This window comes from Marmota marmota, unplaced genomic scaffold (genome assembly GCF_001458135.2).
Source record: "Marmota marmota marmota unplaced genomic scaffold, marMar, whole genome shotgun sequence".
Classification (NCBI taxonomy): domain Eukaryota; kingdom Metazoa; phylum Chordata; class Mammalia; order Rodentia; family Sciuridae; genus Marmota; species Marmota marmota.
In genome coordinates, this window is record NW_026000005.1 from 8,532,786 (window position 1) to 8,553,295 (window position 20,510).

A 20,510-nucleotide genomic window follows, 5' to 3' on the forward strand; every position below is an offset into this window, starting at 1 on the left:
TCTCTGGGATTACATGTGTGTACCACCACACCTGGCCAAGAGTTAATTTTTATAAATGTCACCTGTTTATCAGTGTCCATGTTATCTATTTTCCAAATATACACCATAATAACTATTTTCAGATTTTTAGTTTATTTCCTTTATTTTTGTAATAATGATCTTTATAAGATTCTTTTGTAACAATAATTATTAAAACAACTCTCCAAGATAGTGCTATATTGTCTTCTTTATCCTTATGCTGAGACCATGTCATGAGCGGAAACCACATCATGAGCTCCAGATCATCCTAGAAACAAGAGCGCTTGGCATCCCATGGGACTTTCTAAAGTTACTTTCTGTAATTGCATATTTGCTATTTCCTATGCCTCAGTAACTTCCCCAAGAGACAACACTCCCTTTGAAAGAGAGACATAAAACTTTGATAATATAAGATAACTCAGGAAAGAATCCCTGCTCCAATGTCATGTTCTTTCTTTTACTCACTCAAGTCAATACTGTTTACTTTTGTCTTTTTCCTGTACTCTTATCCTTTATGCCTTTCATAGGCTTCTGAATATGAACTTCAGAAAAGCCTCATAGGGGCTAATTGCTTTTGTCTTTCCTTTGTTTTCACCCTGATTTCAAACATCTGTCATATTTTATAATCTTAAACTTTCAAACTATAGACCAATATATAATTTGTATCCATGTACCTTAATTAAAAAAAATAAGAAAAATAACAGTAATCTCTCATTTAATGTGGAAAAGAATAGCATAGCATTTGCTAATTTAAGACAGCTGTTACAAAAATAATCAGGCATAAAAATATTCTATGCCATGGGACAATTCAATGGCAATATATGCTTCAAAAGTACACAGCTCACTAGAATCCTGGTGATGACACATCTGTGAAAAGGAACATGTTCAGAAACACAGGAAAAGATACAAGGCAGAATAAAGACAAAAGCAGAGTAAGCCATTTGAACAGGTGTAACAATGAAACATGACAGATTGGTAAGCCAGCTGTTATACTCCTCCTCCTACAGGCCCTTCCAAGCATTCGTTGATATTTGAAAGTTTCAACCAAAAAGAAATCACTATCAATCCAAAGAATAAAAGGTAACAATATCCTTTATCTGCTTATAAATTATAGAATATTTTATAATCTTAATAAATAAATTCATAAATCATTTTAAAAAATACAGTAGAAATGTTACAATTGGGCTCCACAAAAGCTTTTTAAACACCAAGACCTCTCTAAGTGGCAAGTCTTTATTTAAAACATGAAACTAGAAATGAGAATTGACAATGGAGTTAATCTTTATATTAGTGACTCTGTGAAGAGTTTTGTTAGAGTGAATTGGACATTGTTTCCACACCATTTCCACATAATTATCATATCCTATTTTATTTTCTGTAAATATTTCTATGTATTATGAACAAAAATGGAACAAGAATTTCAAATTTCAGATGAACTGTTTCTGAATTTTATCCAACTTGGAACCAACCTAGTTATAAAGAGAAGCCTGTTTCTACTTTGATACCCATAAAATTCAAGAGCAAGATAGAAACAAGACATTTTCATATTAGCAAACTACCTTAGGGTCATGGAAGAACACACGGTGAATCCGCGCAGTGTCTATAGAAGGGTTCCTGGAAGCCACTCTCATACAAGGATGGCCAGCAATTCCTTAACTATGCCCTGAAGTGACCTAAATATCTCCCAGTGAACTCAAATTAAATGTATCCTCTCTCAGCTTCCCCTTGGCAGGATCTGAAAGTGTTGCAATCACTCTAATACCACCCTGCTCAAGGGAAATGTGATAGAGGAAGTCTGAATGGAAAGAAACTGATTGTGGTTAAAATATGTTATTTATAAAAGTTGTACAAAGACATTGGGCCATATGAACAATTATTAGAGCCCCGCCCAGGACCTTGGAATTGGCAGAACCAGTGGGAGACCCTGCAGTTTAAACAAGGGCAGGATAATTTAAACTGGTAGAAAAACAGGCTTCTAATCTTGTTTTAGGCCAATAAGATACAAAAATGTTTTGCAAATAGAGTGAATTTTCACTTCCTCTCTTGCTGAGCAGCTTGATGGGCTATATTCTTAAATTTTACCATGGCCATCTATTCTTTCTTAAAGTTGATGTGAACAGGATTTTCTGAGGATTGGGTTAGCTGTTATTACATTTTGTATTTGCTAGGTGTTTTAACTTCTCAAATCTTTCTGGTTTAGGAGTTTGGATCACATAATTCTCTGTACAGTCAGATCTCTGGAATAAAATGTTTTCTTGTATTTGTTCTGGAAGCTCATGGGTGGCCCTAACAACCCATTTAATTCCTTTGAGCTCTGCTTAGAACAGACAATTCAATGCAAGAACAGAACCATGATAACATGTAGAAATTACAATGAAGAAACTTTTTGAAGTGTTTTTTTTTTTCAGTTTATTGTATTTGGTGCATTGTTCTAATCACTTAGCAGGAAGTATCTTATTTAATCCTTGCAAGACCCTGTGAAGTATGCTCCTTATTCCCTCATTATAGATGAGGAAACAAAGTCACTGAGAGGTTAAAAACAAAACAAAGCAGAACTTGCCTTGAGATACACAGCCAGCAAGGGAGCCAAGATGCAGAGCTGGCTCTTTGAGTACAAAGAATACAAAGCCAGGCAGTACCAGAGTACACTTCAACACAGTGTGTCACGCATGTCCCTAGTATGTGGAGGGTGCATGAAAAGGAAGTACATCTGCCTTTGAGATTTTCTTAAAGAATATTTTTTAAAATGTTGGTTTTTTTAACTGACTGTCCTGTGGGACAAGGCACAGACCCAGAATTTGACACTTGGTATGTGCTTTCTACATGTCAGGCTAAGCATATTTTATATATTACTTCTAAAACCTGTAAAAATCACTATTTGTTATTATTTTTAAATTGATAATATTCGTACATTTGATTATGGTACATTATCATAATTTAAAATATGTAATGATCAAATCAGAGTAATTAACATTTTGAGTTTTTGAAATATCATCATTTCTATGTGTTGGGAACCTCCAAACTTTTTCCTACTTATTTTTAGGTGTATAATAATTGCTATAGACTCTTGATAACCTATGGTGAATAGAACATGAGAACTGCTTTCCTTCCTCTATATTTTTATATCCACTCTCCCACTATTGCCCCTACCCACCCCTCCTAGCCATTCTACTCTCTGCTTCTGTGGGATCAACTTTTTATTTCCCACTAATGAGTGAGAACATGTAGTATTTCTTTTCCTGTGCCTAGTTTATTTCACTTAGCATAGTGTCTTCTGTACCATCCGAGTTGCTGCAAAAGACAGGATTTCATCCTTCTAAGGCTGAAGAGTTTTCAATTGTTAATATATGCTACATTATTTTTTATCCATTCATCTGTGGTGAACAATTTGATTGATTTTGTATCTTGGCTTTTATGTATGCAAATTCCATGAGTGTGCAGGTATAGCACAATGATTTCATTTTATTTGAATATATGCCCAAAAGTATAACTGCCAAATCATATGGTAATTTTACCTTCAGTTTTTTGAGAAACCGCCATATTCTTTTCCATATGGTACCAACAGTGTATGAGGACCTCTTTGTCCACATCTTTATCAAAATTTGTTATTTTTTGTATTTTGGATGATAGTCACTCTTACTAGGAAGAGATGATGTCTAAGTGTCATTTTGATTTTCATTTCCCTGATGATTAGTGATGTTGAAATTTTTTATTCAATGCTCACTAGCCTTTGTATATCTTTTTTGGAGGAATATCTATTCAGATAATTTGCCCTCTTTTAAAATAGACTTGTTTTTTTTTACTAAGTTATTAGAGTTTCTATATGTCCTGGATATCAATCCTGTATGAGATGAATAGTTTGCAAGCATTTTCTCCCATCCTGAAGGTTGTCTTTTAACTTATCAATTGCTTTATTTGACATGCAAAAGATTCTTAGATGTAATCCTATTTGTGTAGTTTTGCTTTTGTTGCTTATTCTTATATATATATCTTAATATCTAAAGTGTTTTCCCTATTTTTTCTAAGCATTTCAAAGCTTTGAGTTTTACATTTAGGTTTTCAATAAATTTTTAGTTGAGTTTTGCATATGGTGAGAGGTAGGGGTCTAGTTTGATTCTTCTGCATTTGTTTATACACTTTTCCCATCTCTGTTTATTGATGAAACTGGAACCTTTGTAGAACCTTTGTAGAAAATCATTTGGATGTAAATATCCATGAATATGGGATATCTTTCAATAGTGTGTGTGTCCTCTATGATTTATTTATCAGTTTTATAATTTTCATTAGAGATCTTTAACTTCCTTCATTATTTGTTTGCATGCATGCGTATGTGTGCTTATACGTATAACAAATGGGATTTCTTTGGGTTTTGTTCACTTTCAGACAGTTAATTGTTGCTATAAAAGTCACCATTTTTATATTCCTTAGAATGACAGATTTGAGACACAGAATGATTAGTTTAATTGCCTAAGGTCACACAGCAAATAGAGGAACAAGTGAAATTTAAACCCAGGCAATCAGTTATCAGAATTTACCCTCTTAATTATTATATACTTTTGAGAATGATATTTTCTTAGTTGCCCTCCTAATTTATCAGACCCATCTTCTCTCTTGTTCTGTGCCCCAGGATTTTACATCTGGGGATGATATCTTCATTCGTACTTTATTGCCCTCTGACATTGGCTGTATTTTGTCAAAAAAAGATGAGACTATGGAAGGAGGGAGAAGCTTCAGTATTTCTTCTGTTGCTCCTTCTCATTGATGCTATTGTTTTATGCTGGATTTTTCCTGAAACCAAGGCCAGCATTGGTCCTGTAACTCTTCCCAGCACTTGTCCAACTCCATTAACACACTCTGTCCCCTCATTATGTCTCGCTCTGATGTCTACTTCCTGCTTGGTCCCTGTTACATTGCCATCCCTTATAAAAAGGTGTGGCCTTTATTGCCCACACCTCAAATAGAAGGTCTCCAATGGACCCTAGTAAGTTAAGCACTGTGAGGACATCATTTCCATTTCTGACAATGGAGACCCTGAAGAATGTAACACAGCCAGAAGATTCACAAATATGAGCAGTGTTGAGATAAAAGAAAACCTTAATTACGTACCAGTAAAGCAGCACAAATTGGACCATGGATAATGTAAAGGAGATGTGTATCAGAACTGATCCAGCAACTAAGGGAAAAAATAAAGATGTTATGTTGAAGATTTATGTTTCATTTAACTCTAATAGAAACTGTAGAGAGTCTCTTACTTGTCATTGTAATATAAGCTTCTGGCAATGGCATGTATGCAGGCAGGAATCAGTGGAAATCCTACAGATACAAGAGAACAAAATTTAAAACAGGCAGTTTTCTTTATAGATGCAACTCCTAAAATAGTCATAAAGTATGAAAGTCAGAGATATTCTTGGAGCAAAAAAAAAAAACTGACCACTATATGTTTATTGAGTAAATATTACCTGTATGGCCAAGCAATGAGTACAATGTACTTTTATGTATTTTTATTTTTGTGTTTGTGTGTATGTAGGTGTAAATTTTCTTCTAATATAAGTCATTTTGATTTGGTGGACCTCTGAGCTTAAGTCCATAAATGTGCTGCTTGAATGCCAAAGCCTAGAAGAAATCCAGTATTTATATATTGTCTAAGAGATGAAATTGGCTAATATTTAGTATACAATCCAAAATGGGAAAATGTGAGCCTGACAAGAATATCTACTATGAGAGACAGACTAATAGTAAGTCATTTTCTGTTGAAAAGAAGGAAGAAAAATGTTTTATACCAGCAATTTTGCATGGTTTTAACCTTCTAAATCATAGCTTTTCAAAATCAGATGAAGAAATGCTTGATAAAGGTATCTAGAATGTTCTAAAAATTGTGTTTATGTATACACAAACCTCTTTATAGCTGTATCTATTCCTTACCTTGATCTAAACAGATGATAAATAAGTAAAAGTTATTTTACTCATGTTTTGGGAAACTAGTCTTGTTGAATTCAGTTTGTGCATTTTATACATTTTACAATATTTCAGCTACTTTTTAAAATACACCAGAGTATGTCAGTGCTTTGCTTTGGGAACAATTCCATGTCAAGAGTTTATGTGGAAAACAAATACATTTTTTTCATAGCTTTATTCATTTATTGACACCAGGAAGAGACTAGATCCCTAATTCATGATTCTCATTTTACTTTTTAGTCACTATATATTCAGTCAACCTAAACTAGTCACTGGTATATTAAATTATATTGTTATTACAAAAAAAAAAAAAAAAAGCCTTACACCTCTCAAACCTTTCTTAAACAGTTGAATCAGCAGATGTATGTAGGGGCACTTACCCCAGCCAAGAAAATAATACCACATCAAGTGCTGCTTCTCAGCAAACACAGCCACCACAATGAGTGTGTGCAGGTAAATGCCTTCACAGAGCATCCAGAAGTAGTTGCAGCCCATCAGGTAAAGGTGGATAAACTGAGACACTTTACAACTAACCTGTGGGAAGAGGGAAATGATCTTTCTGTCTTTATTTGTGAATCGAAATGTAAAGAAATACTCTATTTTAGGAAACATGAAAGTTTCTGCTCTTCACACAAATTTCACATGTTAATGGTTAAGATTTGTAAATGCTAGTCTTTATACTCATGGTGCTTTTAATTTTTTTAGCCACAGACTCTAAAGATATATAATGGTATGTCTCTCAGAAAATTCTGTAAACTCCAAATCACTTCATTCATAGATTTGTGTTTCCATAATGCACTCTAGTTACTATGTCATTATAAGTGTAAATATTTCACATGTACTTTACATCTATTTTAATTATGAATTTCTCAATTGTTGCATTCTGTCAGAAAAAATTAAGAATATTAAAAACCATCTATTAAAAGTATCTAAATGTTGCATGCTATTAGTGAAAATACTTATTAAATAATACTCTAATGAGGTAATTGACTACCTTATCCAAACACAAAATATGAAAGCTTAGTGTGGGCATGAAGAAGAAAAAAATATGGTTTCTCTTCCTCTTTTCCTGAGGTTTCCACTTTCCCTCCTCTAGTGTTACAGAAACAGGAAGAGGGAGGTTCAAGTATTGGATAATGAAAACACAAAAGCATAAGAGAGAGTTTACTCCCTTGATGAAGGGAATAAACTTAAACTTCCCGCAGTAATATATGGCAAATTAATTATCCATATAAACTCTGATTTCCAGTCTTAAATTCAATGAATATTAAGGGAAAATTATCATTGTTCTTGAAATAAAAATCTTTCTTTACAAACAAAGTTAAAATGAAAAGTAGTGGAAAATAAATATTGGGTGTCATAGACTAGTAATAGTAACATTTACATAGGAATTAGCTTAAAATATTTTTACATATTTTGTTTTATTTAATCCTTGTAACAATTTGGTGAGGTAGGCATTATCCCCAGGCACATATTTTATTAATAAAAGACTGAGTAGAGGAAAAGTAAAATGCTTTGCTAATACTCACATAACCTCAATCAAAACTACATTCTAAACATGATTCTTATAATTCCAATTTTACTATTGTACACCATATCACCTGTCAAATAAATATATAAAACCCATTTATTTTTAAGTATATGTGCAGAATGCATGACATCAAATTTTAAATAGTGCAGCTTTATGTGAAATATAATAGTATGTTAAAGTCTTCTCAAAGATAAAAGGGAATTATTCAACTATATCTATAGAAACAATGTACCTCAGCTTCAAACTTTTATCTCTATGATTTTTAGATATTCATTTTATTTTATTTTTTATTTAGATATTTTTATTTGTCAAAGTAAACAAATTTGCATTAACATACATGTAATACAATAGAAGTGAGTGTTATATTAATGTTCTTTTTATATATGTTCTTTTTTTATTGAGTTTTAAAAAAAATGACAGTCTAATGCTTTACAATTCTTACTACATGTATACAGCACAATCATTTTAAATTGGGCTTCTTGATTTCAACAAAATGTTAATCTATAAACTATTTGGATAAGAATTTAGAACATGTTTTAGAAAAATACATTGCTACACATGGCATTGATGATATAAATAAATAATACACTTTACCAAGAAGATATTAAAATAATTAGACTGTAATTTGTGTTTCGTGTATTAAACAAAACATTTTTTGTAACAAACATATAAGGTTTAGAAATTTGCTTTACAACTCTGTGACAAAACTCTGAATCTCCTGTCCTAGAGAAATTCATTCTAAAATGACAGGATGTTTAGCCAGTTTTTTATATTGCTAATTATACCTCAGTGTGTTTCCTAACCCAGTGACTTTAGGGTGGAACATACACAAGATTAAACAATCCGGATGCACATGAGCAAACAATGAAGGGAATTTTAGAACTTTGGAAATTACCCTAAAAACACACATAAAACACATATGAGAGTGTTGTTTATTGACCCATTGAGTGAAAATCCCTTTCCTTATCTGATTTCAGTAACTAGATAATGTTAAAACACACACCCACACACAATGACACTACATTACATACACACACACACACACACCAAAAAAAATCCATATCCAAAATTATAGTAAAAACTACAAACATTATGAAATTAGGTAATCATAAAAATTGAATTTATATGTCATCATTGTGTATATTTTAATTAAAATACACAGGCACATAGCTTGCATAAAATATGCATAATTATATAAGGCAATTTTAACTTGTGTTTTAAAAAAAAATGACTTGCAAGGAAACAATCTCAGAATGTTTGAGACAATGAAGGTTTGATAGATCTTTTTAAAATTTTATGCTAATTGAAATAGGACATGTATCATTCATTATTTTCCTGGTTTTATATTCTTTTTAAAGTCAGTGTGATACAAAAAGTACAATTCAAATTGAAGTTCCTATTTTCACATATTGTTGTTTCTAGTTATGCAAAGTTAGTCACACTGATTGTTTTTTCACTTTGCATGGAGTAAGTGTCATAAAGTCATCATTCCACTGAGTATGGCCATAAAATGAAGTGATAATCTATATAATATGTATAAATAATTGAAATAGATATATTCCTCCTTTTACTATTTGCTTTTTATATTTTAGGGAATATTGAGCAATAAATTATCTTTCTGGATTGTAATATAGCTACATATACTCTGTATGTCAGTCCTGAAAACATACATGCCTGTTTACTTAGACACATGCTATGTGCACCAGACACTCATCCCCACATTGATTCTCCCTCGATTCCCCACCAGCCCCTTGAACCTAAAAGGTAGGCTTCATTTTACTCACAGGATTTGTGGCCACTAAGGCTTGGTTGTTGGCCACTGCAGTGAAGTGAATGATTGTTACAATAGAGTTACAAACGAAAGAGAAGAACAGATTTTTGTGCAAGGTAATCCTTTGGCAACTTAGACTCCTACAAGGCAAGAGAAACAAAGTGTTTTGACATCATAAAATGTTTCCACAATTTTTATTAAACATCATTCAATTAAGATACATTTCCAATTCACAGAAGGTGCTCTAATTTTGTAATCTCCCCAAGATTCACTCAAGATAAAATCTTAATTAAAGTAAATTGCCTCAAACCTAGAGGCAAAAGGGTTATTTTAGCAGTTAGACATATGTAGGTATTGAAAATTTCCCATATAAAACCTGTACATAAGTTTCTTCTGTTAATATCTGAGCATGATTAGCCTATAAATTCCCTTCCCAAAAACAGAAACTGAGATTCAGTGTAGATAAATTATCAAAAATTTATGTCAGTAATTAATTTGAATATTTTGGATGTCTCTGTCAGATTCTCACACAGATAATGTGCTTTTCATTGCATTACATATTCTCCTGTTGTGATGGTAATAATCATGCTGACTAACCACAAAAAAGACATCATTACATTTAAAATAGATGAATTGATAAAAATGTAGACTTAGCAACCAATGAGGTCTTCTGTGCTTTGCTGATTTTTTTTTCTGCATTGCCCCAGATACACATAAGTTTTTAAAATAGCACCATCTTTCACTGAATTTCCTTTTATGTAAAACAAAGAACTGTCCATGTTTATGTAGAAACACATTTCAAGTAAAATGTCATCATTAATGATAAACAACACTATTTTTTAGCTTAGATTCTCATTCACCCTAAGCTTGTCTGCATGACTATCATACCCACACTCAAAGGTAGACTCAAGTACTACTTCATAAGGCATCCCTTGAAGGCTTGTTACAGGTAACATTTTAAGATAATAGACTGAAACCCACTTGAAGCTGAATACTTAATGTCAAGTCGGAACATATATGTAGGATACATGAGGGATCATTTCGTTATCAGACACATAGAATTTCATTTTGTATATTTTACTAAATGACATTGTGAACATGTCATCCTCGATAATCCATCCTGAACAACTTAAGTCAAAAATACCTACTATGAAATCTTTAAGAAAATTTCACCCAAATTTATCACTGTATCCCTTTATCCTAAAATGGCTATCTACTTAGATTGTTAGAATCAGATATCAAGGTTTTCTATATTTAAAACATGAATTTTAGGCTATATTACCTCTGGAATCTCTTAAAGTTTTATGTCTGTGATTCTATATAGAGCTATAATATTTTAAAGATTATGGAAGCAAATGCAATCCAAATCAGGATTATGGACTGACAATACATGCTTTCCACAAAGTTGGATGGTACTAGTGGTAAATTCTTAGAAAGGTTTCAAAGAAAAGATGGCTCTTGGAATGATCATCAGAGTGATTAGTACAGTCATATACCAGCAAGTCTATGAAACCTAGCTAGAGTCCATCAAAGTAGAAAGAGTTGAGAACTGCTGGTATCATATTAAAGAGTCATTTACTTTTACTTAGACTTTAAGTGTATAGGAGTAATGAAAGGCAGGTAGGAATCAAGTTTGTTATAAAAATTTATTGATATTCTATAGAAAAGAAAAAACTTTGGACCAAAAAGTAGAATTCGTTTTGTTATTGCTGAGGAAATTCGACAATAAAAGAAAGAATGAAATTCTCTTTACTCTCAATGAAGTAATAGTAGAAAAGGTCTAATAATAATAATAATAATAATAAATAATAATAATAAATATATATATATATACTTTACAAATCATTTATGTTATGTGTGGTTTACCATCTTCTATGATGGACATTGTGAACACAAAATTTGATCATATGCTCTTATTTTTAAATGCCTGCTTTGAGCTTACTCTATGTCTACAGAATGCCAAGTATTATTTAGGGGCGAATGGCTTGCCCATTCAAATATGCACTTTTTTTTTTGTAATAGAATTTAGGCAGCTCAACTACCATCACAGGGAAAAACATTTTCTTTAACTGGGCTATTTTGCCCTTTTCTCCTCAACACCATTATATCTAGGTTCATTGGTTAAGATGTGTGTGTGTGTGTGTGTGTGTGTGCGCGCGCGTGCACACACACAAGTGTGCATGCAAACAAAAATTTCATAATATTCCATTTATGACTGGAATATTGTAAAACTTTGCTTAGACAGCAGATGTGAAATATTTTTAAGGAATACATTGGAATGAAGAAAAATAAATATCAAAGTAGAGGAAAACAAACATAAAAGTAGCAATACATGAAGGCAAAACCAAGAGCTGAAAGACACAGGCTGAGAACTATAATACAAGCAAAATTTATATTTTAATTGTGACAATTAATATTATTATTATCCACGTGTGAGAAGATTGGAAGAAATTAAAATAAAATGCTACCTATAGTTAGTCAAATACAATTTTATTTATTTATTTATTTGTTTGTTTGTTTGTTTATTTTTGTGGTACTGGGGGTCAAACCCAGGGTCTCATGCTTGCTAAGTGCTCTACTCTGAGCTACAACCCCAGTTCCTAAAAATAATTTAATTTGCTTTGTGTACACTTAAATGTCCTGCCCTTCTCTATATACTCAGTGTTTCTATTCCTCTCTGAATTCTCACTTTCTCATGATCCTATTCCTACTTCAATCTATCTCAAAAGGTAAGGACTTAAAAATGAGCTGTTGGTATATGCTTTCTTCTAAAGACATGATTATTGTAATTATAGAAACAAACAAAAATGACATCTTGTTTTTTTTTTTAATATGTAGGAAAAGGTTCCTGGTGTGTTTCTGTTTTGTAGACTTAAACAATGTAATTATGGGCAAATATTAAAACACTTAGAATTGTTTTAAAACTTAATATCAAAACTAAGCAAATATTTAAGACAGGATTCTGGAAACCATTTCATTATAGAAATTAAAAATGTGTTTAAATATTTTATGAAATCATCCAAACACTATGATCATCCTAGAAAATCCACTCTATACAACCCAAATCAGACATCTGCTTTGGAGACCTTGACATTGAATGTAGTTTTCCAGATTTCTGAGATAAACTGGATCATTGCCAAATCATTGTCAGGTCATGTTGTGAAAATATAGCTTACTATCCAAAACATTAACCTATTGCTTTAGCTTCTCTCATTTCTGCCTCTAGGTGTGGTAAAACTTCAACAAATATAAACAGATGCTATCTAACATATGGTTTCCATCAGTGTACAGTTGTAAAATGGCTTAGATTTTTCTAGGGATGCATATCATTTCCCTACAAACATATTCATTAGTGTATGTAAGTGAGTTGGTATAAAAAATCAACTTATAAATGAAAAGCAAAAATATATATTGGTAAACACATGATATGTTTAAATGAGACTCTGAAATCCAGGGGTATTTTTCAGTGTTATCTTGTAACAAGTTTTACCTATTTTAAAATTTATATGTACTTATTTTTACACAAAATATTTAAGGCAATTATGTATACACTAAGAGACTGTTTTACAAAACTCTTTCTGCTTTCTTCAATTTTTACAATACTCTTTTCTATTCTAGCATAACCGCAAAATAGAAAATATGGTTCATGGTCTGGATTATTTCCATTTCACATTCTCTGCATGCAATTATTTTAGAACACATTTCAATATGCAATTTCAGCCAGCAGATTTAGAGGCAATTGGTGCAAGTGCATCAACAGCACTATTACATTATATAATGTAACCATGCCTTTTGAATTATCTTTGGAATGATTAGAAACAGGTAGCATCAAGTCAGGACTTGTGATTCAGAGTGGGTTTCGAAGCCTGACCTGAGAGTGAATCCAAACCCTGCCATCTACTTACAGGATGAATTTGCGTCATCTAAGATCTCTAACCCTCAGTTTCCTTATCTATAATGAAGGAAACTTCATAGAAATAGCTTGAAGGTTAAGTGATATAAATCACACCATATGATCAGCATAACATTCAACCTATGGAGAGCACTCCATGTTAATTTAGCTATTATGTTCTGACATCATTATCACATGACTGATCTTAATCAAGTACTGAAATCATTTTTTTGTCACATATAGTAAAAAAATAGCATCAAGTAATATAAAATTGCCTCTATACTAAAACATATGTTTTAAGTAACTCAACAAAACAATAAAGACACTGTAATTTTTTTTGTTGTTGTTGTTACAAAACACAAGACTTTAGTATTAGGAAGATAATTTCCATATAATAAAATGGATTTAGCAACCTAAGTTACTTTCTGTAAAGAATTTCTTCCCTTCCATAATTGTCTCCAAATTACTACATTTGCTATTATAATGACCCTAAACATTATGCTATTTCATCTTCAAAATTTTTGCTACTATTAAGGACAAAATCTGCATTGGTTTTCCATTTTGTTTTTGAGTTGATCTAAAAATTTCAAAACTGCTTTTGTCAACACTAATTATGAGCAAAATATATCATCAAAACAGTGAATACAAGCAATACAAATATATCCCAATTTACAAAGTGCTGCTTTCTCATTCTAATTGATCTTATTTAATAAATAAACGTGCAGGTCTTTTTCCAAGAAGACACAAATCATATATTTGAAAGGAAAGTTCATATCAGTCTGAACACTACTGGAAAGAACAGGCAGAATGCAACAAATTTACCAGAAGAGTAAAATCAGTATTTCTATGCTTTGTCTACTGAATGGAAGCTGCAGCTGATAGAGTCATTTGACTGTTTGACAAGGAATACATATGAACTTTTTCTAATTGCTGTCTTTTGGAGGTTGCTTGTGATCCATGGACAGATTAGAAAGAGCATGAGTGTTTCTACCAAGATACTACAAGACAATCCCCCTGGAGGAGAAATGGTAGCACTTCCTCCATAAAGCCCCTTGTTCCCTGTCCTTGCTTTGTAAAGTTTCTTATTCAATGTAAATGAGAGTGCAGGGCTGCATGGGGAAAGGCCCTGTTCATTTTCTGTGGCCAACTGCCATCCTTCCATTTATGAACTGCCTTGTTACCAGTGCTGTTTCTGGTTTCCCAATGGACAGGAAACTGAGAAAACAAGAAACAGTCAGTCTTTCTGAACCCTCATTATCATTGTACCCTAAAAACAATCAAATGGACACCCTGTTAGAAGCAAAATTTAGAATAATAGGGGCCAACATTTCTTGAGCCCTTATTACAATGCAGGCACAGAATAAAGAGTTTAAAGTCTTTATCTTATCTCATAACCCTGTAAAATATCATTATCCTTTAATGAAATTCAGTTAAGTTGCTCAAGATCCTACTGTTGTTAGGTGATCTGTTGAATTTGAATATTGACATTTTAAAAGATGCCATAGACTTTTATCTACTTAATTATTTAGTTGGCTGTTTACTGTTGAACACTAATCTACTGGGAACTGTTACTAGATTCTGGGGAAACTGTCAGGAATTATACAATTCAAGACCTGACATCATATTATTCTTACTACCGTGAAAAACAAATAGACATATGAATTTAATAGCATGATTCTCAATGTTGGTATGTGCTTTTTAGAAATTAAACAGGATCATCAGAGAGACAAAGACTGGGGCCTGGTGGCCGGGGGCATACTCAAGATAGAGCTAAAATGAGAGAAGATAGGAGAGAAAATTATTATAAGCAAAGGAAACACCCTGAGTCAAAGTCCTGAGCTTAAACTTTTCGAGGGGTCAGAACAAAGTGTTGTAGGACATTGTTCCCCCCATACTTACATTCTATAGTTAAAGAAAATTAAATTTAAATAACCTAGTTTACAGAATGACTTCTTTATTCTGAAGTTCATACTATCTTGGGTTACATTTTCTTTCCTGCCTTCCACTGGAACACTGTTTTGTATTCTTTATTTTTTCTTATATATCTGTCTCTTTGATTTAAGACCTTCTCAGTTTTTGACATCTTCACTTCCCATCTGCATATGTTAGCAGCACAATATCCAGTCATTCCTAGTTTTTGTAGATCCTAAATACTAATAGAATACTACAGTCTTGGGGACTTTCTTTGACTTCTTTTCTCACATGTGGTCATATCTATGGACATGATCTGAGAAAATTAACTATGTATGCAAAACTGAAAAAAACAGATTGTTAAATATAATTTTTGGGAGAAAATGGTGCTCTTTTCTAGTCTCTCCTTAAAATTATAAAGTGTTGAAGAAAAAGTGTACAGTTTTTGTGTCAAGAAACAGACTAACAGCTTTGTTAAAATGATTTATTGTCATTATGTTCCTGTTAAAACTTAGGCACACTGTTATGGTTTTTATTTGATTATTTGTTCATTTGTTTTGGTATTGGAGATGAAACCCAGGGGCACTCTATTACTGAACTATATCCCAAGCCCTTTATATTTTAAGACAGGACTCAGTGACTTGCTTAGGGCCTTGCTAAATTTTTGAGGCTAATCTGGAACTTGAGATGCTCTTGCCTCAGTCTCCTCAGTTGCTGGCATTATAGACATGTCCCACAGAGCCCAGAAGTACTTGTGTTTTAATTTGATTAAGAAAAATAGATGAAATGTACCATAAATAAGTTGCATATTATGAAAATATTAATACAAATGGACGTATGTGACATTTAATATACACTTATATCTTTAAATCATACATTTACTGTTTAAAGTAAGTTAAACTTCTCTCATTCAGTTTCTATTTTATATTTCCATATTTGAGAGTTTCCTCTATTGGCCAGTAATACCTATTACCTTATAACAGAATGGGCTTTGTTAAAGCAAACCCATTACTTATTGCCCTCCTCTGTCATTTCAAATCTCATACTCCAATGTGCAAATAAAATTATTTTATTATATAATTTCAATTTAAAAGTTTTCCAACCAACACTCACATTACCTAATAGGAATATTTTCAGTTCTCATTACATTCAATATGAAGAAGATGATTTTTTCAGTAATTAATTGCAAATAACTAATTTGGAGATAGAATAAGTATGTTTTAACAAAATATTATAAGAAAAATTATATTTAAGTAAGCAACAGCCATGTTAAGCTGATGGAAACTTGGAAAGTATGCACACAACAGAATAGGATGTTCATCAGGATCTTAGTGCATAATGAACTTCTAAATGAAAAATCACACCATGGAGTTAACAAAATAAGGATAATGGTGAATAGGCTTTGAGAAGTATACTATTCAGGGAACACAAGATGACTATTTTTGAATGCAGCCCTGTTAAACTTCTGACAGTGCAGATCTCCAGGTTCTGATTTACCCAAACAGACACATCAAAGTGATTTGTACAGAGAGAGTCAATGTAGGATTCCCTTAACTAGTTAGCTGTGCTCAAAATGAACTTAAAGGTTGAATCATGCATAGTTGTCAGGAGAAAAATTATAGCTCTGAGAAAGAACTATACTTGCTTTAATTAAAGATATACATGAAAGTAGAACTGTGATGACAGTTCACAATATTGATGAAATATATTCAGATATAATCTAAGAAAAGAGGTGAGGGTTTGTATCAATTGTCTTGAAAAGCATAAATACAAGTCCTTAAGGGTTATTTTAACAATTAAGGTGAGAATGCTCTGGTCTACAAGCTGGATACAAATTTTTTTTGGCTGAATTTTATTTGACACCTTTGGCAACTACCTAGAAAAGATATCATTAATTCTATAGGTGCAAATATGCAACGTGCCTTTAACATTGCTTAGAATCAGTGTCTGAAATGTCTGCAAAGATGCGTGTAGTGGTAAAGTACTTGTTTAGAATGTACCAAGGTCCTGGGTCCAAACCTTTAGTGTCACAAAAAAAAAATAATAATTAATTAAATTTTTAAAAAGAATGAAATGTGAGCAAAGATGTTCTTTCACACACACCCCCCACACAAAACAAAGAAACGAAAAGAAAAAGAACCTCTTTTCCTCTTTTTTCCCCATACATAAATAAATAAATAAGTTTGATTAAACTTGTCTGATTAATTTCTAATTATTGTCAATTTGGTTCACAAAAAGTTTTCTTCAATATTTACTTATTTTTTCACAATTATTATAACAATTTCTTTCTAAATATGGTGCTTCTAAAATGAAATACTTTGCACTTTACTTTTGTTTTTAAAAATACAAATCAAATATTATACTCTCTCTTTCATGTGAAAGAAGATAGAGACTTTTGTCTGGGTTGAAAGTAAGAGCAAGGCTTGCTATGCTTTCAGATTTTAAACAGTAATTAAAACATAATTTGTAACTAATTCCAGTAAAGTTTATTTATTTATTTTATCTAAAGGGTTCTGCTTTGTTTTTCCAAGGATTATTATGAGTAAGAGTCATTGCCTCTCAGGGCTTGGCAAACCCCAAAGTTATGTCTCTCTCTCTCTTTCCCTCCCTTTCTGTTCTCTTTCTTTTTATCTCCTGTTCTGACTCTTTCCTTTAATTGGCTCTAATATAAAACAAGTATATCTGGTGAATAGCGCTTCATGTTCTCTGTTTCTAATTTAAAGCATGGATGAGTAGAAGATTTTTCTCTTCCCTTTCTAAACACAAAATAACAAACAGTACCGTAAGTCAACATTTTGTATAGTTCTTGTTTTTTATTAGGGTGGATCAGTGACCCTCAATTACCAAAGGGAGAAAAAAAATTTCTTCTACCAAAGACTAACCAAGGATGACTGCAGCATGAGGAGCTGGATTAAGGAGCAAAAGGAGTATGGTGATAGATTCTTGTTTTTATGCACAATGCCTTTATGTGAAACATCAGCTCATCTAGGAACTGTTTCCAGGTAAACTGGAATAAAGCTAGTGATTACTATTTCCCCTGGGTTATTTTTGGGATCTGGAATGACCTCCCAAGTCTCCTGTATTTTGGTCCCAATGCTGCAATAATGCAGAGGTGGGGCTTTGGGAAAGTGATTGGACCATGACGGCCCTAACTTCATCAGTGGATTAATCTACCGACGAATTAATAATTTGATGGCATTATGGGAAGTTGTGGACACTTTAGGAGATGGGCCTAATTGGAGGAAGTAGGTCACTGGGGATATACCCTGGAAGGGTATTTCTTGTGGGGTCTCTTTCTCTCTCTCTCTCTCTCTCTCTCTCTCTCTCTCTCTCTCTCTCTCTCCTTTCTGCCATGAGCTGAGCAGTTTTCATTCACCACACCCTTCTACCATGATGTTTCTCCCTTGGAGCCAACCAATCATAGACAGAAACCTATGAAGCCATGAGCCAAAATAAATCTTTCCTCCTCTAAGTTGTTTCTCTTAGGTATTTATCACTGTGACAAAAAGCAGACCAACATACCCTGGCGAGCTTAATGAGCCATTCATTTTGAGCACTTAGTAAGGTGGCTCTGATCCTTCAGTTTAGCTGCAGTCTCCCAGCTTGTTTCACTCAAGTCACTTCTACTGATTAGAATTTTAGAGTCTTAGTCTTACTCTTGTTGTTGCAGATGACAAAGGCCAGACAAACTCAAAGGTTTTATTGAAGGTCACAGAGAAGGCATGAGAAAGTCAGTCCTCAAAATCGTCTCCAAAGCCAGTTCACATCTTCATTCCACAAATCTGAGTGTGCCTACTAAGTGGAAGGTACTATGCTAAACCCTGGGATATATAAAGAGACAAAAATCTTGTGGAGCTAACTATGTGAAGTTCTTCCCATTCAACCTAGTAGCTTTCCTTGTTTCAGTAGATGGTTCTGTGCATGAAGAATTAGAAGTGTCTAAATTCAAAGACTACAAAATTCTCTAATGTGTATTCAACCATAGGGTCAGCTGCATGGTATTTTGTGGTCATAAATAAGTTTGATTAAACTTGTCTGATTAATTTCTGACTAATTATTGTCAATTTGGTTCAAAAAAAGTTTTCTTCAATATTTACTTATTTTTTCACGATTATTATAACAATTTCTTTCTAAATATGGTGCTTCTAAAATGAAATACTTTGCACTTTACTTTTGTTTTTAAAAATACAATTGGCATAATATTCCTGCCAGGGCTAAATATCTATTCTAAAACATTTTAGGGGATTAACAAGGAAGAGTGATAACAATACCAATAGTAGATAAGTTTGTTTGTTTGTTTGTTTTGGTGGTACTAGGGATTGAATGCAGGACCTCATGTATGCTAGTCAAGTACACTAACACTGAGCTACGTCCCAGCCTTATAGATAACTTTTTCTGAACCAGACACTGCTTAGTACTGCTTTGCACTGATTATACTGCTACTATATTAACCATTATAACCTATGATGTAGATATTAACATCATCTGCATTGTAAACATGCTAAATTAGGGTTTAGAAAAGCAAAAGAATGTGCTTCATATGAAACAAGTAAATGGTATGGCAGGAGCTGGGAGCAGTTGTGCATGTAGAGAACACACTTTCTGGCAGGGGTGTCTAGACATATAAAAAGCATTTTAAATGCCATTCATAGGTCTGACCTGAAGAGCATTTCTGATATCGTACCTAAGGCCTGAGAGTATATAATAAAAAAGAAAATAATTTGTAGCTTTGGTTCTTTCTGTTAAAATTATCCATTTTAAAAAGATAGTTTATTCAAATAAAATGACAAAGCCATATAGAAAGATTGGAAGGGACTATGGAAAAGATAGGTAATTACTTAGGAAATAATTTAAATTAGGTATTAGACTGGATAATCTTTTCATAGCTTAAGGTTTACAATTTCTACTTGTTGAAATTCTACCCCTCATCAAAGCATTTGTTTCTATGATAGTATCATCTCAGGAATCCTTTTATTCTGTGAGTCAGAATCAGTCTTCCTTCCCTCACTTTTCCACTTTGTAGCTCCATAATAGCATTTAGGGCTTTGTTTATTTGTTTTAGCTTGCATTACTATCATATAGAGGTAATGCTGGGTGACTACTGAAATGTAGTCCATTTGCCTAGATGATTGATGCAGTCTAATGAGGACATTAGGAAAGCCTACCATTTATTGAACAGTTCCTAAATGGTGGATTGTGTAAGTCTACTTTGTCCAATAATTTTAGAAACAGCATGACCCATTATTAAAAAAAAAATAAGCTTACATAAAAGCAAAATCAGGTTAAGACGACTATTAGTAAGTGATGATAACAAGATTCAAATATATCCCATGATTCTAATCATGTCTTAAAATATCCATTAAAATTGTTATGCCAAATTCAAGTGTGTACTTGTACTAGATCATCACTGAAAGATTCCATTTTTATTCCAC

At 32.7% G+C, this 20,510-nt stretch overlaps 1 protein-coding gene across 5 annotated transcripts in view; it reads right to left on the reverse strand.

Annotated features, from left to right (window-relative positions):
• Positions 1-20,510, reverse strand: part of Calcrl (calcitonin receptor like receptor) — a 101,887-nt gene that overhangs the window by 10,069 nt on the left and 71,308 nt on the right. For all 5 annotated transcript variants that reach the window (XM_048808137.1, XM_048808136.1, XM_015481135.2 and 2 more), the window contains 4 exons: positions 9,289-9,415; positions 6,354-6,507; positions 5,271-5,331; positions 5,125-5,191 (listed from right to left, as the gene is read on the reverse strand). In XM_048808137.1, the coding sequence (XP_048664094.1) occupies positions 5,125-5,191; positions 5,271-5,331; positions 6,354-6,507; positions 9,289-9,415 (409 nt within the window). The remainder of the gene's footprint in view (positions 1-5,124; positions 5,192-5,270; positions 5,332-6,353; positions 6,508-9,288; positions 9,416-20,510) is intronic.